Source organism: Erithacus rubecula (genome assembly GCF_903797595.1).
Source record: "Erithacus rubecula genome assembly, chromosome: 2".
Taxonomy (NCBI): Eukaryota; Metazoa; Chordata; class Aves; order Passeriformes; family Muscicapidae; genus Erithacus; species Erithacus rubecula.
In genome coordinates, this window is record NC_136685.1 from 63,104,371 (window position 1) to 63,130,178 (window position 25,808).

The window sequence follows — 25,808 nt, forward strand, 5'->3', positions numbered from 1 at the left end:
ACACAATACTGATAGAGGCTCTTGCAATTTTACTGGAGAATCTGTTCTGTATTGTGTTTGTGAAGACAGCATGTGCACCAGCAGAAGTCTGAAGGTTAATGAAGAAATATTAGGAGACAAGGAGACTTGTCAGCAGCTGGTGTTTGTACAAACCTTCCTAAAGGGAACATTTCCATCTTTATGCACACACAGCTCCATTAAAAGCAATCATTGTTCAAAGCAATTATGTTTATTTTGTTACACTGAGGCAGGAGACTGCTCTGCTCCTGGTGGTTTCCAGAGAAACCACCTATCCATTTTCCAGCACAGTCCTGGCAGCCCCCGAGCCCATACTCAACCATTGATAGAGGTGTGGCTGCCAGGGACAGTAAGGTTCCACCTGTGTCACGTGTAAAGGAATGCCCAGGTGAGAAGGGACACTTTGTCAGTGCTGAGAGGAAGAAGGGCCACATCTCTCCCTTCCCTCTCCTGGGAAGTGAGCTGCTGGCAGCCCCATTGACACATAGGCTCAGTAGCCCCAGGCTGCCTTCCACCCAGCCACAGGCCACTGTGGGGTGGGTGCTGAGTGCTTGGAGGTGCTGGTGAAAGACCAAAAGGGAGGTGAAGGAGAGCTAGAGGCATCACTGTGCAGATGTCTAGGGGAAGGAACACTCCAGGCTTGGGCTGATGAGGTCTAGGATGAACTGCAACTTTCAGCAGAAGCTGGGACCACATGGTCACCAAGGTCCCTTCCAGCCCAGAGGCTCTGGAACATATTCTGAGAATGCTTGGCAGAAGGTAGAAAACCTGAAAGGAAACACAGCTTTGCAGTGGAGGGGTTGACAGTGGCTGGTGGGGTTGGCAGAGGCTGGTGCCATGGCAGCAGGGTGGAGGAGGCAGGTGACATGCAAATTCATAAGGAGACAGGCTTTGTTAGCTCTCAAAGCAGAGCAGTTTAAAAGGAGAAAATGAACATTCATTAGTGTAATTTCAAACTAACAGCTGGTGCCAGACATGATTAAACTCACACTGTGTAAGGCACTGAAGCAAAAAGTACACATCACCTTTTTTGCAATAGGTGTTCAAAAGCTAGAATTCAGGCAGTCTCATTCACATATCCCATCCTTCCACATGAAGAGTTCCCTGGCTTCTGGGAAACTCTTGTTCTCAATTCCCCAAAGTGCATTTCTATTTGTCATGATTTGTCGCACATTTTAATAATTCACATTGTGAATTATAATTATAGCTATTAGTCCAAGGAATGTAAGTGTAGAAAGCTGCCATGCTGTGCTGGATTTTCTCCTCTCAAATTATACCTATAGTAAATCTTCTGAATTTGACCATCCTTTATAGTTGTTTCTTTAATATATGTTCTGAAACTGCACACATAGCAAGTTTCTGTTCTTGTCTATGCAAAGATCTATTCCCATGGACTTTGAGCAACATCAGCTTCTTGCAACATCAGTCTGCCAGTCTTGTAAAGAAAATTTACAGTTTAGCAGAATAGGCATACTTGCCCTCCTTTCCTAATGCTAGTAATATCTTACTACTGATATTAGTTATTCAAATGGTGCATTAAACTTACACAAATTCTTCATGGTCATAAAATTTTGTGGAAACATCAGGAGGCCTCACAGATAAATAAAAATAAATTAGGACAGGTCAATAGTGTAAAGAAAAGACAGAGAAGGCACAGAACTTTATGCTTAATCCTCAAACGTGCTATTTTGCAGTTTAAACCATCCCATCTGCAGCACCAGAAGAAATAAACACAGCATTTAGGGAAAAATAAATTTCTTTCTGAGAGCAGGCCATGGCACATAATGCCAATCTTCTTCCTCATTTAGTCAAATTCTTTTTAAAGCTGAAAACAAACATTTCCCTTTTCAACACCATGGCATTTGGGGTCATTCAGGTGTAATCTGAATATGGAATGAAATAATTTTTAGCAGCTTATTGTATGTTAATATAAGGTGGTTTTGTAGCTACATTATCTACACATATCCTGGGATCTGAAAGAGAAACTTTTAATTTCTGAAGAATAAAATAAACAAGAAACTATTAATTATAGCTATGTTCTACAGTAGAAAGACCGTAGGTTGAAAATACCAAAAAAGGGGCTTGGGTCTTTTCTTAGAATCAAGCTTTCAGCCATGGCATGTGGAACTCTGAACCACACCCACAGGATGCACAGTAGGATCTAGGAGCTGCACTGATGGAGGATGCAGGAGATCAATATCCTCATTTACCCAGAATTTCTTCAGTAGCTGAGTAGAGCTCCCATTTTGGCTCTGTAGACAGCCCTGAAATAATGCAGGCATAAGCACTGGGTTTCTTCTTGCAGAGTTTTGCTGTTGAATTGGAAGGAGCCAATCTCCCTCTGTGTTTGATCATCTGCCTGGATCATCTGAATTGGAAGGCAGTTATAATAAAATCCTCTGAGCTTGATTTAGGGAGCTCCAGTATAAGTCTTGTTCCACTTTTTCTGTTTGATTTTTGCCGCAAAACATTTTCTCACTGTGCTGGTTTTGGCTTGGATAGAATTAAATTTCTTCACAGTAGCTGGTGCAGGGCTGTGGCTTGGATTTTTGCTGTAAATGGTGTTGATAACTCAGAGATGTCTTTGCTACTGCTGAGCAGCACCAACACAGAGCCAAGGTCTTTTCTGCCTCTCACCCCACTCCACCAGCCAGGACACTGGGGGTGCACAAGGGCTTGGGAGGGGACACAGCTGGGACAGCCTGACCCCAGCTGACCCAAGGGATAATTCAAACCATCCAACATCGTGCTCAGCATACAGAGCTGGAGGAAGAAATGATGGTGTTTGTCTTCCAAAGTAATCTACACACAGATGGAGCCCTGCTTTCCTGGGCATGGCTGAGCTCCTGCCTGCCCATGGGAAGCAGTGAAAGAATTCCTTCTTTTTCTTTGCTCATGCACTCAGCTTTTATTTCCCCCTTCAGCTGTGTGTATCTGAACCCCAAGTTTTGTCACTGTTCTGATTCTCCCCCATCCCTGGTAGGTGGAAGCGAGGGTCTGCGTGGGGCTGTGTCAGCAGCTGGTTAAACCACACGCTTACATAGCAGCTGGCATTTCCCACAGCCTAAATCCTAGCACCTTTAGACAATTAGACACATTTTTTGAATCAACTGCCAAACTTCAGGAAGAAAACAACAACAAAAAATTGTCTGGATGCAAATTAAATTGATGATAAAACAAGCAGACCAACAAAGAGGAACATTGTGAACCAATTCAAATGTTCAGCTTTTCCCGTAGGTTAATTGCAAAATGAGAAATATTATTTTAAAGCCATATAATATATCTCTTTCTGGAGGCATTGAAATAATTTATTTTCTTTTCCAACATGAAACAATTCATTAAAATATCAAATATTTCAGTATTTTTATAATCCTGTCCTCTTTGCTTTAACTGGAGCATATTGCCAAATTCAACTTCAAATTCTATGTTTCTGCCCTCAACCCCACCTTCTTATCACACAAAAATTAATTTTTCAACTAGGTTTGATTACCGGTCTGGAAGAATAGCAAGTTACTCAGCATTATGTAAGAATTCAAAGCACAACAGTAAACACCAGGTAGGTGCTTCCTATCCAGTTCCAGTAGATGAATGCAAAGAACAGCTGGATTTTCTTGTATTCATGCTATTTTCCACATTATCTCTTCTTTCCCCCTGAAATGCAAGTCACTGTGCACCACTGACGGTAGGCAGGTAACAAATAGAAATGCAAGTCTCTAACAGCTCAGCAAAATACATGGTAAAGTGAGGAAATAAAGACTTTTAACCACCAACACATTTTCATTTGACTCAAAAAGACAGGACAAAAAAAGGATTTTCACATGACAAACTGAGCCAAATGTAATCTTATATAACCTGTGATACAGGATGTAAAGACTGTAATCTGTTCATGTGAAAGTAAGAGAAAAGAGACAGATAAAATATCCCAGGGTGGGAATTGCAAAGCAAACCTTTACTCTTTTAGAAATATTAATAGAACTACGATAAGACCAAGGTTTCATTGCAAACTCTCTTGTATTTAAAGATTCCTGATATTATTTTAACATGCTACCATCAAAATTCACAGCAAATGAATCGAGATTCCCAGGTACTGCTGGAGGGGACAGTGACAGAGGCCTGATGATGCCTTGTCAATGCTTCAGAAAACCATGGCTGAGTGACAGGAATAACCTCTCATCAATTCAGGAAGGAGTCCTTAGGAAAGGTCTTCCTGACCTGACTTCTCTGTGCCTCTGCTGATTTATGCCAGATGGGAAACATCTTGTGTCATGGAAAGTCCTTGAAGAGGCTTGATGTTGAACTTAGGAAAGGAATGGGATAGAAGTTGTGTCTTTTTTTTTTTTAACATTCTGGTCTTGCACCACATTGATGGCCTGCAGTTGTCTCCTTGAGCTACCACCACCATTTCTATTTTTCAAAAAGAAAAATCCTATTTTGTTTACTACTGAAAGAATTATAAAGAAATAAAGAGAAAATGGTTTCTGCTCTTTCCTCTGACCCAAGGATGTCTAATGAGTCATCTAAATTCAGATTGAAGAGATTAAATTCAGATAGAGAGCCCACAGTACTGCGGGAGCTGTTTCTCCATGGCATTCACAGTCTAACATTATCTGTCTGTCCAAATTTGGTATGTTTCACATTATTCAGTGTCTGACTACAGGAATACATAATTGTCACTGAAATAAAATGAAATTATACAGATTACAAGGGGAAAAAGCCCATCAGATGAAGGCATAAAAGTACCCTATTTGTTTCATGTGGATGAATACTTCCTAGAATCTGAGGGCTCTTTTCAGAAGAATGGTACTTGGAATCTCCACTTCAGTCAGGTCCTTGGCACAGACAAGAGTTTCACTGATTTCTGTACAAACACTGAAATTAACCATTTGAATTCATACAGCCAAGGCCAGTTTGATTCTTCCTACTATTAATCCTAATTCAGATGAACTATAACCTTCTTACCTCAAGATCTACAAAAGATTGCTGGATTGAAATTTATGTGGAAATACAGTTGTTCTGTGGTTCAGTCACAAAAAGTACAATGAAGTAAGTACAGCAAAGGCAGAAAAGTCAGAATATCTATTTCTCATAATTTTCTATACTTTGAGCATTATGTACATCCTGAATAGAAAATATCTTCTCCATATACCAGCTTTTTGAAAATGCCGATTCAAAAACATTGAAAAAATTAAATATTTTTACATTTAAGAATGAATAGTTTGTATTTTAAGTCAATAGGACATATAATTGTGAAATTCTTGCTCAAACCCTTCATGGTTCCACTCCATCCTGTAGGCAGATTTCTTTCCTGTGACCCTTGCCACTCACTGCAGCTTTCCCATAAATGTGCCCACAGTGCATCTTGGCCCCTGGGATATGTGAGGCATTTCTACTAGCAGTCTCAAAGGAAAATTACTCAGGGAGAACTTTTACAGAAACTTAATATTGTATTTATGATGTGTTTTGCCTAGAAATCCCAGGTCAGCAAAGTAACAACTTTGCACTCTACCTACTGGTATTATCTTGTGAGTCCTTAATTATGTGTGATGCTTCTGTAGTACAGAACTATTCCAGCTTACGTACAGGTTTAATTTTTAGGAAAATATTTCTTGTCTTTGACTCACGTTCAGATCAGTCTTTTACCTCAAGCATGGACTTTACTGAAGAGCTCTGCATTGTTCTGCAAAGGTAAAAGGAAAAGTCTGTGTGTGCCTGGCTCTCAGCAATAGTGCAGCCCTTGAGGAGAGCAGGCAGCAGTGCCTAGGGAGGTTTCCTTGGCTCTGTTGGGCTGACTGCTTGGCAGCCTTTTCCATTAGGAAACTAATGCAGTGGGAATAGACATCTCAGGAGACAAAACTTAGTCTGGAAACTCTCATCCCTGGTTGTTTGAGGGGATGACTCAGAGCCCCTTCACGAAATCTTATCATGCTCTAATCTAATTTAGCAGTTCCTGACTCAGAGATGGCTGCTACAATATGTCAGAAAAACAGTAATTATTGCCCCACACCTTGTCACACATGTGGTTAATGATCACTGAAATTAGGAACCAGCCTATCTTTTCCACTGGTAGCAATAGAGACTCAGTAAATATTTCATGTATGATAGCAAACAACCTCCATCATTAAAACAACTCTGTTATTCTATCTTTTTCATAGGCAAATTTTTCAGTTGTGAAATACATTGCAGTCTTGAAAAACTTCCTTTGGGAAATAATGTAAGCAATTATTTGGGCCTGACACCTTTTTTTCTCTTACACATGCTACACACCACAATTTCCTTTATAAGGACATCACATTAATTCATAGAAATGTAAACTTTTCCTATGCCAATGTCTCCTTAACAGGAGCAACAAAAGTCTTCTGAGTAAAAACTGTATAAGAAACCCAGCCTACCCTATGCTACAGTATTAGTAATACCAGAGGTTTCCTCTTTCTGAGCTTTACCAATGGGACTTACAGCTACAGCACAGAGTTAAGGTTGAGACCAGCAGCTAATCAAGGCACAGCTCAGTTGTCATGTGATTCTGGAATTTCAAATGAGGGAACCTGGAGAAGGGTTAAAGGATTAAGGAAAAAAAACAAACAAACAAAAAAACCACCAACAAACCCCAATCTGTTAAATGCAATCCAAGGTGTTTATTTTAAGTTTCATTAGTGCTGCTAAACATAGATCCTGGAGAACTGGATACTGGTTGGTGGAGATCCAGAGTATTTATGTGTTGTGTGCAGGAGCTGAAGCACCTCTTCCCTCACATCTGTGCCTAGCACATGGTGTCTCCAGAAAAAAACCTGGCAGGAATGGAAAAGAACATCCTTTATTTCTCCTGTCAGATGATTCTGCTCAGACTCAGCAATCAGTGCAAGGAACAATCCTAATGTGGAGTTTGTATTAGGGCACGTGTAGCTTGTTTTTCAGGTTCTTGTTTGCAATGACCCTCTTGGTGCTGAGGACAGTGTGTGCCACTTAGGCAGCTGCTTCCAAAGGCTGACTTGAGTAAAAGCACAGATACTGAGAGACTGGGATGCACTGACACCTTTGGATGGGGTAGGGAAGAGTGGAATGTTTATCACAGACTGTGTAGCACAGAGGCTTTCCTGCCTCTCAGTATGAAAAGGGAATTTTGATGAACTGCGCAGTAAGGCTGCTGGAACCAGAAGGCTTTGGAGGTGTCTGACACCAAATGATGTCCTGATGGACAGGACTCCACACCAGTGTGCAACAACCCTGACAGTTCCCTTTTGCCATGCACAGCTCACTCTGATTTACAGCTACACTGGCAGCAGAGCAACGTGCAGCTGAGTACCAAAGGAGCTGATCTGAAAAACCTCTTGAAGCACCAGAGTAGTGACCCACAGCCACTTTCACAGAAGACTGTAGTAATCTCCTCCTGTTGGTAGTGGAAAGGGCAGCCCTCAAGCTGAAAAATTAACTGATAGATAAAGCTCCAGCTGTGTCTTCTCCTTCCTTTAGTGTATATAAGAACTCTCTGAGAAAAGTAACAAGGAAATGCTGAGTAGTAGACAGGTAATATTCAGCTATTATTCAGTTTCGCTTTGTTGTAACAGCAAATCCAGTTCCTGAAGTGGAAAAGATGATCTCCAGCCACAGGAGATGTTAACTTGAATGTGACATCCTCTGGGGCTCAGTTCCTGACCAAGTGAAGCCATGCTGGTAGAGCAAGAAGTACCAAACTTCCCCCTCTGGTAAATGTGGGACAGAACTCCAGCTGTATCTCTGGTTCAACACTGGGACTAAGACCCCAAGAAAGTGATCATGCCAGGGAGCATTTTAATTATATTGGCCAGGATGAAAAAACACTGATATTTTCTATCTAACCTTTGCAATTATTTATATAAGCTCTGATATTTTGCAAAATGAAGGGAAGATTATTTCTTGTGTTTGCAGAATTTACACAGGGAGAGCTCCAGCTCTCTGTTTACCACTGAGTCACCAGCTTAACATCAATTTGACCAATCTATGTTAAGCTGCAGCCAGTTACTTACACCTTGGCAGCAGCAGTTCCCTCTCACTGCCAGCTAACCCCTGACACAGAGCTCTGCAGGTGCTCTTCCCACATTGCAGACAGAAAGCTCCTGCTGGTTTAGGACCAGTTCTTACTGTAACTGATGCAGCTTATGATGGTTTTTATGTACTAATTGCCATCCAGATTGTCTTGGTGGCTATTCATATTAACTTTGTATGCTGGAGTGGCTTGTGAGCTGGAGGATGTAGAAAAACAGGCTACAACAATTTCTGCTTTGAATGGGTGATTTGTATTTAACAAAGGGTTCAGCTGAGAAACAGAAATGCAACCATATGGTGTATCTAACTTAAAGTCTCATAAATTCAGGCCCAGGTACAAGGGAAGTGCATCTAAAATACAGCTTTCCTTTTCTAAATATTGATCATCTTCCTCCTCAATTTTCATAGTAGTTCACTTACGGTTCTCTTGGAACAGAGGCTGAGCCTGTAATTATCAAATGTTGTATGCACTGGCTCAGTGTAGACTGAATCTGGAACTCCCAAGGGACAGCACACAATTGCACAGCACCCATTACAGTTTCACTGACACTTAGGAGAATGAGTACAATTAGAAATTGCAAGACACAAGAAATTCTCAAGCTGACTCCAGGAATCCATAAAGGTTAGTTTTAATCTTCCTGAATGTAGGTTTTCCTGCAGAGCAGAAATCTGGGAGCAGATGCTGCCCTAGAGAGCTCAAATATTTTTCTTGGAAGAAACCCTATGCTCCTTGTGAAACAGTTAGCAGGGGTCTGATCCATCTCTCCTTTCTGTAAACATCCTAATGTTTACAGCAACATCACAATGTTTAGTATTGCTATACCAAGTCCAGAAGTCCTAACTCATGAAAAACTTCTATGAAGGCAACAGGAATTCTTCTGTGGATAAGGCAAGCTTCAGCTTGCTCTAGATGGATGTAACCAGAGCCAGAGTTTACTCTCAGTTGCACTGGCATGAGAACGACAAACTCCATACAGGTCCAGATTTACAGTGGACTGACTGACAGCAAAACATGCCCCTAGATACTGAAACATACCCAAAGGAACCAACATGTTTGAACATCTCATTGGATAGAGCCAGTAGCACACCTTACCTTTTGACCTTTCACTCCAGTTGTGATTTCTGTTTAGCTTTTAACTGTTGGAAGTCCAGATTTTCCCTTTCCTTTTGCCATATGAATGCCTAACAATTTTTGTTTGATTAATACACCATCTTCCTTATTCAGGATACCATGGACAGCTAAACAAAGGAAAATTAGATGTAGCAGTAATTTCTTATTGTGTATTTTAGGAGGAAAAAGTTTTCCCCCAGGCAATACTTATGCATTCCCACTTTGCTTATTGCAGTTCTACTTCTCACATCCCCATTCCCATCCTCCTTGGATGAAGATTACAGGTCCCAGTCATGCACTCACAGTTCTTTAAGCCAGGGGCTCACTGCAAGGGCTTGTGGAATTGACACAGGGACCATCCTGTGCAGGATCAGCCAGGAGCCATGGGTAACACATCCTCACCTGCCCAAAGCCAGAGGGGCTTTCCAGCTCCTTCCCAGGCAAACCTCAATATGAAATGGGTGTTTTTCAGGGTGATTCTGTTGAAATCCTACCTTTCATTTCTGACCCTGTGCATCACATTCAGTATTTGGTGCAGAAGGTCTAAGTGTGCTTCTCTAGTGAGAGTGCTGGTACCATATGGTGATATCATAAAGTTCTCTCATAATAGCACATTGTAATGAAAGCCTGCATCTCATTCACACAGCTACTGAATCCACAAGACTCCACTGCAGACTTTCTCTGCAACCATCTTTTAACAGCTGCATCCCAAAGAGCCTTGGTGCCTTCCTCTTACATACTTAACACTTTGCTATATGTTTGTTTCAAAGTGTAACAGATGTATAAAAGCCTTGATCAATAGATGCACTGTTTTTGACTGGTGTACTGCCTTTTGGATAGGAAAACTTTATCTCCTGCCTATTTACACTCTAAGTACTTCAGCATATCAGGTCATAGCATGCTGTGGTCTGTTAATAGATATGGTGTTTTTTCCAGGGTCACACTTTTTCCCACATTATTGCTAGAACTGACACCTCCTGAGGAAGACTGCCTGGCTGCTCAGTGCAGGGTGGCTGTCAAAAGCTGTCAGCCGAGTGTGGGGGACATGGGAGACAATCCTGCTCTGCCTGCACACAACACTCAGTAGCAGGGAGTGTTGCAAGGAACCCAGCAAGTCACAAAAGCCTTTGTGGAGCTGCATCAATATACAATAAACACCACAGTAAGAGCAGGAACAGGATCCTGTTGTGTGCCAGCAGGCACCGTGCGCGACAGCTTGTGCTGAATGGCTCCAACACCAGCGTGCCAGCAGCTCTGGGCATGCAGGAGCCCAGGAGCAGCACCGTGCCAGGGCTGGCTGCTCCTGGCCCATGTGGGCGAGCCTGCTCCCCACAAGGAGTGGGGGGGCTGCAGCTCCATCTCCACTCCACTGCCATCTGGCTTTGGGCAAGTCCCCTCGCCACCCTCACGTCCTTTGCAGCTTCTGTGGTGGCAGGCTATCCCTCCCTGCATAATGGCTCCACAGACCATTTCACTCCACAGAAAATATCCTATTTTAGATTTGTACTTTGGATTATATCCCACTTGTACAGTGCCAGGAAAAATAAGACCCTGCTGCAGTACTCTCTTACAACTCTGTTAAGATACCTTTTTTCAATGTAACTTCTCATGGTTTGTCAAGAAGTTTGGTTTTATGAAATGTATCAGCTATTTTCTTTATCCTTTAGGTTCTATATACGTATAACTAAGTGCACATTTTTTTATATTTTATTAAATTTTGAAAATCTTAAAAGGAATTAGAAACAGTTACATATGAACTGCAATACACCAAAGGGCTGAAGAGGTCTCCTAATTATACCACTCTCTTAAAAATAGTTTGTATATATTGGGATTGACCAGGACTGATTTACAGTTCTAGGAAGGAAAATATGATACAACTGATCCAACAGATAACTTTATCGAGATGTCACAGGCCTGGTCTCCATAGAGCAGGAGACTGTAATGAAGAACTGCTCTAGGGAAGAGTGAGCTGCTTCCACAAGTCAGCAGTTTTGGAGCTGGCTTTAACCAACCACATTGGAAAGAATAATGATGGACCCCTGTACTTCTACACATATTGTAAGTGCAGCTTTGAATAACAATTATTTACATATGCAGAGCATTCCTATTAATCAATACTATTTAACAGGTAACATCTATCAGATAATTCAGTTACATACTGAGGAACAGGAACACAAATGATTTAAGCACTGTCTCTCGGAAGGGGCAACAGCTATTTTTCTACAAACCAGGAAGATGGAAAGAAAAGGAAATGAATACATCGGTCAGTATTATTTCAGTAGGAGGATAATTTAAGACAAAAATTTATATTCACAAAGGGTTTGAAATAGCCACAAAGCTCAAGAGACACTTATGATGTAATTTTGAGAGCAAACTGAGTGCAAAAGAAAGGGTATTGATGGGAATATTAAGCTACTCGGAGACAAGAGAACATAAGGTTATACATTTATCCATACCTGATAATTTTAGAATAAAAATTTAGCATTCATTGGTACTTTCTAAATAATTTCACTGAAATTACAGTAGCTATATAAAGCAAGAAAACACAGAGGTAATCAAAATACTCTTTCCTTGGCTTATCATCTAGGAATTTCAGTATTGCAACATAACTGAACACTGCTCTTTTCTCTCCTGTGGTTTGGTTTCTAGAAGTCACTAACTTGCTGCTGCAAAAGCTGATTAGTTTCAGTGTTCTGCTACATGAACAATTAAATTACAGGACATGAAATTGCTTGCAAATTCCTGGCAAAGTATCTGTTAATATCAGTTATATGAAAGAAAACATTTTATATCAAAATGTGTGTAATTATAGATTTAAGTCCAGGGTTGTGGCTTTGGACTTTAAAACCTCTCTTTATAATCAAGGGCCCCAAAAAATGGCCAAATGGTGTTCTGTGCCTAACAGCAGCATTCCTAAAGTGCAAGTGAGTGGAGATTTTAACACTACTCAAAAAAACCCTTTCTTTTCTATTTTAGAATCAAAACCCCCAGGACAGGGCTGGACACCCCTCTCTCACATTTCTCTTGTGTGTTACAGCAGCAGCATCTGTAAGTAAGCAGAAGTAAAACTTCCCTCACTTCATTTGCTTTTTCTGCCCCTTTGGTGTTTCATGTCCTCTAATTGTATTCTAGAGGTTTTTAATGAAAGCTGTAAATGATTCGGAGTCACTCACCTTTGTTAAGAACAAGTAACAGAAAAGAAACACATGCTCCACAAGGAAAAAAGAGAAGTCCTACTGAACAGTGGTAGCTTGTTGATGAAGTATATATTAAGAACTCTATAAACTTTACAGAAAATCTATGCTTACAAGATGCTTGAAGATTACTGTAGACAAAAGGAGAGATTCCCCAGAAATATTTATGGCATGTCCCTCATTTGACACAAGTGGCTCAAACCTTTGACAGGATTTCTCACCACTTGTTTCCCTGCACAACAGGACTAGGCTGGCTTTACTGCCTTTCATCCCCACTGCAGGCATTCATAAGGTGCAGAATTTTCCAAGTGGCAATTGCAAAGTCTACTGTCTTGCCCCTTCAGAGACACTTCCTAATTTACAGCAGAGGTGATTAATTACATTGCCCCTATTAAGCAGCACTTGCCTGCTTGGTTCAAGGTTAATCTATAAAAGTATATATTACAAGTTTGAACCATTATCCTTCAAAAGTCCACAGCATACATTTGACTAGGGAATCCTATGACTTAAGTGCACATTAAAACATGTATCCCAGGGGCTAAAACTTTTCAGTATTCCCATTTGTTCAACAACTGCAAAGCTCCGTGTGTTCACAGCCCAAAAACTTGCAGTAAGAAAGTGACTAATATCTCGAATCTGGAACACAAAAATGTGCCACTGCATTTAGATGAACACTTAACTCCAATGAACAGGCTATACTTGCAATCTTTCACCCTTTGTTTATTCATTGCTTGTATCAGTGACTCATTCCACCCACAGAAAAATCAGCAGAAGGGCACTTAGAGGAACATTTTACAACTATTCCTCATTTTTGCCCCCAACCTCCTCCCATTTCCTCCAACTCCATCTAGTACAGATTCCACCTCTGCTGCAGCATGTGCAACAGCAGTAGATATTAATGGATCACCTGGTCTCCTAGAGAGCCCCTCCATCTCTTTTCTGGCTGGTGGTGAAGTGCTCTGGGCTTTCTACCTCTGTGACAGTAATTGTAGGATAGAATGTCTTCTAACCAGATCTGCTTACAAGATCTAACAATGGAGACAGCAGTTACCTGGTGTAATCATGTCCACAACTCCTACATTGCTGCACTAAGATTTTGTAGAAGGCTAGAAGAGAAACAACACATTTCAATAATACTTGGTATAATAAATATAATTGAAGTTACACTAGAAGTCTGTATTTTCCAGGGTCTTTGCTCATGTCCTTCTTGTAAACTGGAACAATAGCTAACTTCCAGTCAACAGAACCTTCCCAGAACTTTGGCAGAATGATCAAGAGGGGCTCTTCCATACCATACACCAGCTCCTTCAGAATGCTGGGGTGAATCCCATTATGCCCCATGGACTTGTGAATATTCAGCCAATACAGCTAGTCCCTTACAATTTCAGCATTCACAAATGGAAAGTCACTGTTTCACACTAGTGAACCTCCATCTCAGGAGACTCCAACAGTGACAAGGCAAAATTCCATCAAGGTAACAAGAAAGGCAGTCTAAATCTTCTTCCTTAAACAAATGACATAGTCAGAAGAAAGTCTGACAAATGAAAATCACCTGTTAGCACAAAAAAGCAACAATTCATAGCAAGATAATATAAATCCCATTAGAAGGAAAAGCAGCATAAAACTCCCCACAATTATTGAAGCCAGCTTACACCAACAATTTACATTTTGAGACACCCCATAAGCAGTCAGACCATACACTTGGTAGAATTTAGAAAGGTAGTTTCTACCCATTGCTATCAAACCAAGAGATGTTATATCATGGAAACAATAACACCTGTTCCTCAACTGATAAAATTTGGTTTGTGCCCAGTTCAATGAATGGGGCGGGGCACTTGCTTGTGTAAGCTCTATAAATACACAAAACAAAGGAACTTGGAAGTTAGCCCTGGAAGGCTGATGTCTTGTACACAGAAGAAAATCAAAGCAGGGGTTTACAGGTATATCAAATCCAATTGTCTAAGAATTATTCTAGGACTTAGAAACCCTATGTCATCTATGCCAGGTGACTTAATTCCTTAAAAACATTTGAAAGCTACAGTTTCAACTACCTGTCCTCTTGACACAGTGTATAACTAGAATAGAGTGCCTACTTGGGATGTGAATCCAATGCTACTGTGAATCAGTTACCTATTCCTTCCTCCTTCTCTAAAGGAGAGAAGACAGTGGATGCACTGTGATTTGTGACAGTAGTTCAGGTGCACTTTATGAATTCCAAAACTATAGACTTGGCTAGTAAAAACTTGTAAGCCTCACTGCTTACTCAGTAAATAGATTACTAGGATTGTTTTTGTATGTCAGCGGTATGATATAAAACCTGATATTATACAAGTTAACAGACTGAAATTCAGTATCTGATTCTACAGTGGTGAAGAATGGGGGTAAATGAAAATACTATCAATGCAAGAAAGAATTTACATCAGGCTACAATTCCCTTTACCTCAGATGCTTTTCCTGTGATACAGTAAGCTAGTATTACTGTAACCATTTTATGGATTATAACTCCTTTACTCTGCTTCCACTGACCAAACATTCTTTGTAACAAACTGAGCAAGCTGGGGGTGGGTGGAGGGTGGGCTGGATGAGATGACCAATACAGAAAAAGAGAAAAACACTGGCAGAGGGAGAGACAGATATCTTGCACCTTATTTTTTCTCCATTATGAAATCCATTTCATCTACATTTATAGCATATCGTCTTGTCAAGATCTCACTTGTTTCAGGCAATCAAAAAAGGAAGGAAAAAACCACAGGCATAGTGGCTTTGTAAGTCACCTTTCAGTCTAGAGAAAAACATAGCACACAGATTTTAAGCAGTAAATCTTTAGATTGAGCTTCAGAAACAGGCTTTATTTACAGCTACACAAACCCCTAGATTTCTAGGTTTTCCTTAGAAACTCATTTAATTGCTTACCTTGGGAAAGCAATAAATTTCAAGGTTAATTTTTTCTTACACTTGTCAATGGAAGATTAACCAATACAGACCTCTTTCCCTCCAAATTAACTGGAGCACAGTTTTAACTGAACAAATGATTATGTGACTCCTGAAAAAGGTAATGTAGCCATAAGGACTGCAAAAATGGATAAAAAGAGGACAGGACAGACAGTGGTAGAGAGCTGATAGCTGGTCCCCAGCTACCAGTCCAGACAGAATTGTAAAGGAGAAGTTTTGTTTAATTGTGGGTTTAACCAGACACAACTCTTTTTTATCTCTGTAGGATCCTACTCACAGATAACTCTAAATACATCTACACATATTGGCAGACATGTGGTTTGGAAGGCTTATCTCACAAAAAGCATCATCAACTCTGTCCAGTCCTTAATATGAAACTTGAATATGCAAGAGAAGACTGAGGTAAATATTCTTCTGTGGTACCTGACCTGCATGAAAATGGTAATACATCCTGGAGTTTTATTAGTACGTTAGAAAGTTATTTAACAGGTTAAGATGTAAACCTATCCCTGGCACAGGCTGATTTAGAGAGAAAGGGGGAATCTTAACCTAGAAATTCTCTTAAAGATCCACAGTGACATTCACAGAGCTCAATTTAACACCAGAAGTTTAACACCTCAGTTTCCAAGATGATCACATTGTGTGGTTCAAGGAAGTTCATTATTTGCATCAAGCTTTTATAGATACCAAAATGACAGCTCTGTTCTACAAGGCACTGAACTTTATATTCAGTGAGAAAACCTGCCCCAAAACCCTCACTAACTACAATAAAAAAAACCCTCTTAACATTCTTTGTCATGGAAATGAAAGCAATTAAAAGTCAGCACTGAGGTCTTTGGAAACAGCTGAAGCCTCATTTTTCAAGGGGCTGACTTCACTGGATGAATAACACTGCTAACTTGGATCAATTTACATGTTTTAGCAGGAGAACACACGAGAATCTGGTAGATGACTCTGGTATGTCCACACAAATGTTATGCAAACACTGCAGTCATTATTTATAGGTTTCTGTCTTCTGTGGAAAACCCCAATTCTATGAGTATGCTGGAAGTCTTAGGATAGGGCAGACTTTGTTGTCAGCTAAGATACTGTCTTTCAAAAGTGTTTTGATAGAGAGCAAAACCATGACAGCACCATGAAAACAAGCTTATTGTGCTTTCATAAGAGAAAAGCACTGCAGATGTACAATTTACAACCTTAGCAAGAAAAAAGAATTAATTTTATGAGAAGTCTCTTAAGTTGTCTGAAAGAAAAACCTTTGTCAAAGATATTAAATACTGCAAAGAATGGGAAAAAGCGTGAAATTTGGTCTCTTTGGTATTATGTAAAGCTTGAAGAATTTATTTTACTACTGACACTGGCTATATACTCCAATGGTTCAACCCTCCAATTTCAGGAGGCGCTTTAACATGACTCATGCCCACATTTTAATGTAATACCTCCTGAGCTCTAGGTGCTGTTGCTCCAGGGTGGTCAGGAGAGCACCTAGAAGCAGATTTTCTGACATTCCATGCTGTTACATGAATATAAAACAAAGTAAGCCAGGACTGAAGACTCATGCAGTGCTCGATAAGAAGCTATGCTTTTGCTCAGGAATTCAAAAGCAACATATTTATAAATACACAATGAAACAACCATATTTATATAAATAAGCCTGATGCCTTAAGATTTTAGCCTTTATATTCTTCAAATCCTGTACTGCATTATTATATAACTCTAAGCTCCATATAAAATGTTAATTATTGTCTTCACTTTTTGGTCAGTGACACAATTCCTCTAGGCCTAAAACTCAAGGACACCCTACAGCCTGAAGTCCCGAAAAGTGTAAAGAAAAGTGAACTGGGGGGGAACAAACTGGGGGAATATGACTTCATTACCTGAAGCTTTAATTGGAGTAATAACACCCTGATTGCAAATAGACCAAACTTGTATGTGTCTGGAAAACTTGTGACCATTGTCCATTTTGGGTGTAGCCCCTTGAGGAGGCTTCATTTGCCCTTAATGTACCAGAAGGCCCTTTCATTAAATATATCCACTTTTATCCTTTTAACTTTGTCTGGCCTCTGTTTCTAGGTAAGCCCGAAAAAGGCATCAAGCCAAAAATATAAAGAGATTGGGAAACCTCTCATAGCTGACATTTTTCAGTTTGCCTTTCTGTCTTTACATTCATTGATAACTATTCTTCCCACGTCTAGTTAATTAAAATGGGAGCTGTGAATGCAAACACTATGGGCTTCCACAGTTTTTAGCACAGATACATCATTTCTCAGAGTGAACAGCAGCTTCTTGTGCAGTCATATTGTGTCAAACAATATCAAAATTATCTGAAGCAAATGATGAAATTGGAATGTTGCTGTCCTCAGTTCCTGGAGTGTCTGTACAGCATGATCTCCAGTATACTGTAAAATAATTTAAGCTGGAAGAGATCCATGGAGGTCATCTGGTCCAACACAGCACACATAGCAGGACCAACTTCGAAGGTGGATCAGGTTGCTTCGGGTTATTTGAGTTCCTAGTATATTCAAGGATGGGGATGTCACAACTTCAGTGTAAACTGCTTGATCTGTCTTATCTAAAGAGTCTACTATCTGTTCCATTTCTCTTGCTGCAAACTGAGGGGAAGTAGCCTGTTGCTTATGCATACACATTTGCCCACTCACTAAACACAAAATTGGGTTTAACACCAACTGCACAACTGATCTTGCTTCTGTAATACCTTCAGAAATTAATGTTATGTAAATGCACATCCACATCCAAAGCCAAAAGGCTTAAAATGTATTGTGCCTAACTTCAGCTAACTGAAAGTTAACCTAGATTTCTGTTTCAAACTATCTACTGTCAACAAAGATGGGGTAGAGTATTACTGCATATCTAAAGATGAAGCTTCACAAAAGTTCAGTTTCTCTCCACACTTTTTCTAACTTAGATCAGGCATCCTGCCTACCACAATTTCATGTATTTTGTATATTTAGATTGCTACATCTTTAAGGGGAAGAACTAGACAAAAAAATCAGGGTGAGACAATGCACAGAAACATCAAATAACTACTGAGTGATCAGGAGTGTAGCCAGTTAGTCTTTGAAAATTCTGTAGCAAATGCTTTTCTTGTTTTTTCAAACAGAGCACTTAGTCACAGCTTCAAGTGAAAACATGTACAGCAAGTTCAAGTCTTTAACTGATCACCAGACCAACACACATACAAAAAGCATAATTTAATTTTCATCTTTTTGCCATAAGCATTAACAATGAAATATTTAACTGTCAAAAGTCTTTATGAATATCTAAAAGCCTAATACAAATATCCAAACTATTAGTAAACATTTGCAATTTGAAGTGTTAACAATAAGACATTTAATAACTCTGCATTAAATCTAACAAGCCTTTTCTAGAAGAATATTAATTTACAGTCATTCTTTCTAACATCTCTTTGTACAATAAAAAAAATTAGATTTGTATTTTTCTGCTTCCCTTTCCCACCCAACCACCCACATAGTTTTGCTCTTAGATTGAGCTACTAGCCGATCAAGCCTGATGGTAAAAATCCTCTCAACCAAGGGTCCAAGATCTCAGTTTTAGCATCCAATTCAAATGCTCTTTGGGAAAAAAATTCAATGTTTTTGCATAATGTGCAAAGTGCAACTTTTATCCAGTGCCGTGAGAAGTGTGTGCTGCTATGAACATCAAAGAATAAATCAGTAAAAATTAAGACTCCTTAATTTCAATTTCTCTCTTATGGACAACTGTTAGATGATGTTGACAGGAATGAGTGATCAAGTGGATTTTATACTGGTGCTTACTGGGTCAGGTACTTTCCAATTTCATTAGGTCAAACCTATGTTTTTACTCAAGTTCTTCAGTTTCCTCTGTAAAAAGTTCGGCCAAATCTGCCACTGTCAACACTGAGGCTTCTGATTGTTTCAAGGAAGAGCTTGTGTGGCTGTGGGAAAAAATTGCATGTGGGCATCAGAGAAAGAATCAGTGTAAGTAACAAGATGTGAGCCCTGAAGACAGAGCACACAGTTCAGAGTCAACACCTGCTCAGCTTTGAAGCTCAGCAGAAAAACACACCTTCTGTCCAGGAAAACATAAACTCATTAGCTACTGCTCTTGCACATTCTAGGTAAGATAAGAAGCCATCTACTATCCCCAACTGTGGTCAACACCAAACACTGCAAAGGCAGCAGAACATGGGGATAATCCACTTTGACCTCTTAACATTTAAGGGATTTGCTTTAGCTTCCAAGCATGAGGTTTAACATTACTTTCAAAACATTAGCCCTCATGGGATCATCCAAATATTTATCCAAAGTTTATGTGCAAAAGTAGTGCTACTTCACAGATAAAAAAAAAAAAAAAAAAAAAATCATTCTTCAACAGCTAAAACTGAAATCTTTCATAACTACAGCCAAAGATGTGCATGTAATTTTTAGTTTCATAATCTGTTACAAGCAAAATTTCCTTATACTAAGGCTTCCTCCTATATTTATCATGTGTATACCATCTTAAAAGGTACAAACTTCTTACACTGTCTGCATAAGGAATGTAAATAGCATTTTTGGTCCTGCTCCAATCTGTCACTGCTTATAGATTTTGGAAAGATAAACCACAGTGAGAACTGCTTTCTGTGTCTGCACACCAGCCTGATGTATGACAGCATCTGGGCAATGCTTGCATGGACTCTGAAACCAAGGAGTATAACACAGCACCATCGGACAAAGTTTGTAGGATTAAAAAAATAACAAAAAAAGAATCCATGCCCTGTGCTAGAGTTTTAAACAGATACTGTTGCTCTAGTGGCAGACTTAATACTACTCCATCAGTTGCAATGTTTTTATACCAATGGAAATAGGTAAACTGAAAAGATAAATCATATCATAATACATAATTTATTACTTGGTCATTTATGAGATAAAGTATACAAAACCATAACCAAAATATTTTCCAGAGAATTAAAATACCTTAAACTGAAAGTTACTGGAACCAGGTTAAAACTTTTGAAGTCCTAAAACTGTTTTGCCCATCAAAACAGTTTGAAGAACAGTTGAAGTTTATATATAAGATATACATTCCTAGCCATGTATGGTGGAGAACCACCTTTTCATTTTAAGTACAATAACAACATTTAAAAAAAAATTCAACACATACCTTCTATCTACAGTTTTCAGCATAGTCTGCATTCTCTCTTCTATTGTTGCTTTTATCAGGAATCTATGAACAATCGTAGATCTGAATGTGTTTAAAGAAAACGAAATGCCACCATAAGTGAGCAGAAGTTGTACTGTTATTGCCAAAGTTTATAACAATATTTAAACTCATACTAATTCTATGAAAAGTGTTAAAAATATGCCTCTGGTTTTTAAGAAATAAATGTAACAAGTGATTAGCAACTTCCATTGACATTTCATAATGCTTAGTGCTTCCCTGTAAGCACACTTTCACTTTATCAATCACACACTAAATGGATGTAAGGTCTATTAGCTAATTCAGACACTGGGCGAAGTTCTGCTTTCAGTGTCCTTACTAGAAACATTCCTCCAGAGCCTAAAGAAGAAAGTTTTGCCCAATGTTTATATACAATGTTCATACTTCATTGTCACAAATTATTCCAAGAGACAAGAGCTCAATGTGATGGATATTTAAACCTAATACCCAAATAATAAAATTATTTTTGAAGACAGCAAAACATTAATATTTTTTCAAAAATAAGTCAATAACTGTAGTCAGTAAACACTGGTAAAATATGAAACCCAAAATGTCAGTAAACAGAACACAAAATGAAAATTCCATTTATGAAATAAAATTTCAAGAAAGAAATTTAGAAAAATGCCAGGCACCAGAAAGTGAAATGGAAAAATGTCAGATCCAAAGATAAAAATGAAAAAACACCCATGCTCTCCAGCATAAACATCTTTCAAGGCAAGCACCCTTGAAAATGCTTAGATGGCTTTCAGATCTTAGGTTGAAACTCTGGCAAGTAACATTTCACAGGAGAATGCAGGGGAAATACTTTTGGATTCACAGGCAAAGATCTACCCCCCAGAAAAGAGAAGTAAATAAGAACTGAACTGGTAATAGTTGCACCAGTGACACTAAACAGAGTATTACTTAATGCTTGGTGTACTTGGAGCACAGCCTGTTTTAAAAATAAGCCTTGTTGAAATCTTAATTCTTAAAAAGTGCAAGGTATTCTTGGTGGTTTTATTGCAAAATTTTTGCCACACCTTTTGTGCCAGCATCATGTAGAATTGCAGTGTCAGCTGTTGCAATCAATCTTTCCTATGCCCTCATGTTAACTCAAAATCTTTACCAACACACACAAATATCCACCTGTTCATAAACATTCTCTCAAATACATGCTCCTTCATGTCCTCCCTCTCTCTTTGCTTTCAAAGAGACTATTTTTTTAGAACTATTATGCTACAGTATTGTTATTCCAGAATTGACTGCAGCTATTTTTCTTCTTCATGTACTGGGCCTTGAAGTTTTTTTTTCCTAAAGTCACAAGACCTTTGGAAAAACACATACATCTTATATGTTGAGAACAAACTCTCTGTCCCGAAAGTTTAAAACCTTTTAAAAGTCTTCAGTACTACTTATGCCAGAGCAACAACACTGAAAAAAACAAGAGAAATGTAAACTCAATATCTTCAAAAAGACAGGGGTGGAGGTGATTTAAAAACTTACCAGTTCTAACAAGAGTGTGCTATAACTTTCTTTTTGGAAAAACAACCCAACCAAAAAATGCACCAAAACGAAGAAACAAACAAACAAAAAAACCCCCTCAATTTATGAAGCTCCTAATCTGGAGTTGAGAATGACCAGTTAGAAAGAGCTTCTCAAGGAAACTCAGAAAGGCCATGTCTGAACTTAGCCATATATAACATAAATGATGAGTTGCTTGGACCTGCAAAGCTGAAACATTTCTGGACATTTTTGCAAGTAGTACTACAAAATTAAACACTAAGGCATCAATGGCACACATAAAAGAGGGCAGCAGCTGAACAAGATTTTTTCAGATCTATTCTGGACCATACCTAAACCACTGAACACAACTGTAAATCTTACTTTGTTTGGCCAATACGATGCACTCTGCCAATAGCCTGCAGCTCATGTGCTGGATTCAGAATGGGCTCCACGAGCAGAACGTGAGTCGCTTCGATGATGTTCAGTCCATTGGAACCAGTGTGAAGAGGCAGCAGCAAAATATTGATGTTGGGATCATATTTAAATGCAGACAGGTTTTCCTGAAAGGCAAAAATCACAGAAGTCCCTCAGTGAAGAATGTGGGGGACAAGACTATATTTTCAACAAATTATAGTACAGTCTTCCAGGTTTGTCATCCCAGAACAGATACATGGCAATCTCAGGAAGGAATGAACTTCTTGCAACACTGATCAGTGTGTCTCATCATTAACTTCCATGCCAATGCATCTTTCTCAAAAGTGAATTTACTATTTTTCTCCAAATGCTTTAAACTGGGGCTTTTTGAGATTATGATTTTTAGAATAAGTTAGATCAAAGCTTCTGCCATAAAAATTTGCTGCTCTTTTAGTTTCTGAAATGAAGCAATGAAGCAAAAAGGATCAGATTAACTTCTACTAAGTATGACTTTCCCACTGAAAATAATTTAAGAAAAATATCCTTTATGTACCTGAAATTTACTAATTCCATTGATCTGAGAAAAAACCATGTTGTTGTCATACAAAGCTTTTGAAATTATATCCAACACATCTTGCCACTGTAAAAAAAAACAAAACAAAACCACACAACACGATAAAAGCAACTCAACATTACAAACAGCAATGACAACTAAAAAACAATAATTAACTTCCCTAACAAAGAGATTAAAAAGCTTTTCAAAACACTAGTATTGGCAATTAAAAAAAAAAAAAAGTGTGTTAGAAACCAAATCTTTCATAAAACTAAGTAAGACAGGTAATTAGAAAGATCAGCTTGAATAAAAGGAATTGCAAAAACAATTTTACAAAGTATCAGAAACATCTGGACATCACATTTAAAAATATCTAGAATTTCTACTGCTTCCACACAAATCTAAGTATTTGCCCTTTAAAGAAACAAGCTTTCACATCTGCTGACTATGATCATTATTCTTGTTCCAGTTACAGGACTTGCCCTACAAATCCTCAAAACAATCAAGTGCTTGTACAGAGTGATTCAACATTTTGGTAGCTAAACTAGTTCCCGAAAATATTATGAACGCTTTAAACTCAGAACACACATGCAAAGACAAGACAGAAAATGGTGATTAATACCGTTGAGAAAACTAAGGACTTAGCCCCTGGATCTTTAAATTGAATTCTCTTCAGTGTTCGGACCACAGCTTCCACTTTGGTAGAGTGACTTCCCTTTGAAAAGTCAAAGAAGCACATTAGTAAAGCAGGATAGTAAAAAACTCCTTCCATATTAATTGCTTTATTAAATAATATTATATTAGGTCTCTTACACATAGTTAAAAATGATCAGCCTTGAGGAAGGCCAGGTTAAGTAGCACTACCAAAAGTAGTACTTCTACCTCTCCCTTGTAATGCACTGCATTAGGATCAGCAGTGTGTAACAGCCTGTGGTGCACATGGAAGAGTGAAGTGCCATGCAGACACACCCTCTAGTTCTGCATGAGACAAAACAAAAGGCCCAAGCAGTGCACTGGCACCAAACTGGCCCATTAGGCCTCCTCCAGTTTAACTATGTGGTACAGTCTTTAGAGAATCTTTCAAATACACATTAAAATTTCCTACCTTCATACCTCTTGAAAATGGACCAAGAAAAACCCTACCTGAATGCTATTTATTTTGATTTTGTTTCTCATTCTGGCAACATCAAACTTACGTTACTGTGATGCTTGTAATTATATTTCAAGCAATAAAAGAATTGTAAATATAATTAATTTTTGAATGACGGGAAGCTTCAATGAAAACATCTTTCTATTCTGCATTCAGAAGTATTTCAGAGCTTAAAGAATCCAATACTTTATTCTACATCTTTGCCCATTTTGATTTATGTACTCTTCCCTTTCCCATTAGGTCAGCAAGAGGATACAGAGAGATGCAATTATTTTTCCATCTCCTTCAGTATGTACTTTGCATTACAGCAATTTTACCTAATGTCTTTCTTAAAGAAGCCTTTACTTTCTTACTTGTTCCTACACACATAGTAATTTCAAGCTGTGCTACATTAAGCTGGACAAATACTGTTTTATTTCTGTCTGCACCTGTCTTTTGAACGTTGAATTAACTATGTTGGCTCACTACAATGACAGATCAAATTTACTGAAGTCATGCTGCTTGCAGAATTGGCTGGGAAGGAAGTCAGCAGTCTCAGCACAAGCTGAGAACCAATGCTGGGCTGCTTGATCACTAACACATTAGGCAGCTAACATGTAAAAGACTCTGCAGACAGTTTCACCATAGGCTGCAGTAAGCAGTGCCCTTTTGTTGCCCAAGGTCCTCCACAGCGATTCCAACTCTGCAAAGTCACAGACACAGATATTAACCAGCTTTCTTCAGCGTCATTTCTGTTGCACCTGGTAGACACTGACTGTCCATCTGACTGTTTACTAAGTCAGATGGACAATTAGAAATGCTTACATTGGCAGGTGTTCTGATCTGAAAGGATGACACATCTGCAGCCCTAGGGCTGCTGCCTGCCAGTCCTACCCTACAGTTAGGAGATCTGAAATTAGCTTTTAGGACTTCCTACATAGTTCCAGGGTCATTTAGGTGCTATTCCAATGCCATTCATCTCTGATTCAGTGATGACAATCCTGGCTAATCAGTTCTAACTGTCTCTTCCTCAGAAACTCTTTTTAGACCTTATCTCAGGTTCTATTTTTCTATGCTATAATAGACAGCAGTTTCAGCCACTGCTGTTGATTTTTCCACCCTTCAGAGTCCTGTGACTCAGGTGTCAAAGGTGACTTCATATAACATCAGTAAGGGGAACTATGGTGCAGAAAAGAACAGCACAAGGCTTAAAGTGGTCACCGTATTTTTGCTCTATTTTTTAAACAAGATAACTGTGTAAAGTTCCTCATCCCTCTGTCTACATTATGTTACACTATATTAGACCTTTTGAACTTACTAGTGACTAAAACTTTGGCTCACAGCACACACAAAGACTTCGATTTTGTTCTCTATAGAGAGATGAACTGACAGAAGTACCCTTGTTTTTCAGTCTGTCTTAAAAAATGGTACCCTACTCATTACCCCTATGCCACGAGTCTGTCATTTTGTTGAATATTCAGATGACTATTTATAAAGAAATTGCCTAGTTCAAATGAATGATGGAACAGTTAACATTAGAACCAAAACCACTCTCTAACAAACAATTTCTGTCTCAAATGACAGATTAGCAACTGTAATACTGACCAGACACAGGAAGCTTTTACAAAACCAAAACATACAGGGATGCCAGTAATCTCTCTCTCAGTACAAAATGCTTCCATTTACAGTAGTCCTTTTGCATCTAAGGCATTACCTTAAGATGGCTAATGTCAG

The 25,808-nt window shown here is 39.0% G+C and overlaps 1 protein-coding gene across 2 annotated transcripts in view; it reads right to left on the reverse strand.

The window, feature by feature from the left end:
• Positions 1-18,491: 18,491 nt before the first annotated feature.
• Positions 18,492-25,808, reverse strand: part of SHPRH (SNF2 histone linker PHD RING helicase) — a gene marked incomplete at its 5' end in the record, with an annotated part of 46,032 nt that continues 38,715 nt past the window's right edge. For both annotated transcript variants that reach the window (XM_079298811.1, XM_079298812.1), the window contains 5 exons: positions 18,492-19,231; positions 20,440-20,520; positions 22,360-22,538; positions 22,946-23,032; positions 23,568-23,660. In XM_079298811.1, coding sequence (XP_079154937.1) covers positions 19,135-19,231; positions 20,440-20,520; positions 22,360-22,538; positions 22,946-23,032; positions 23,568-23,660 — 537 coding nt within the window. In that variant the 3' untranslated portion in view covers positions 18,492-19,134. The remainder of the gene's footprint in view (positions 19,232-20,439; positions 20,521-22,359; positions 22,539-22,945; positions 23,033-23,567; positions 23,661-25,808) is intronic.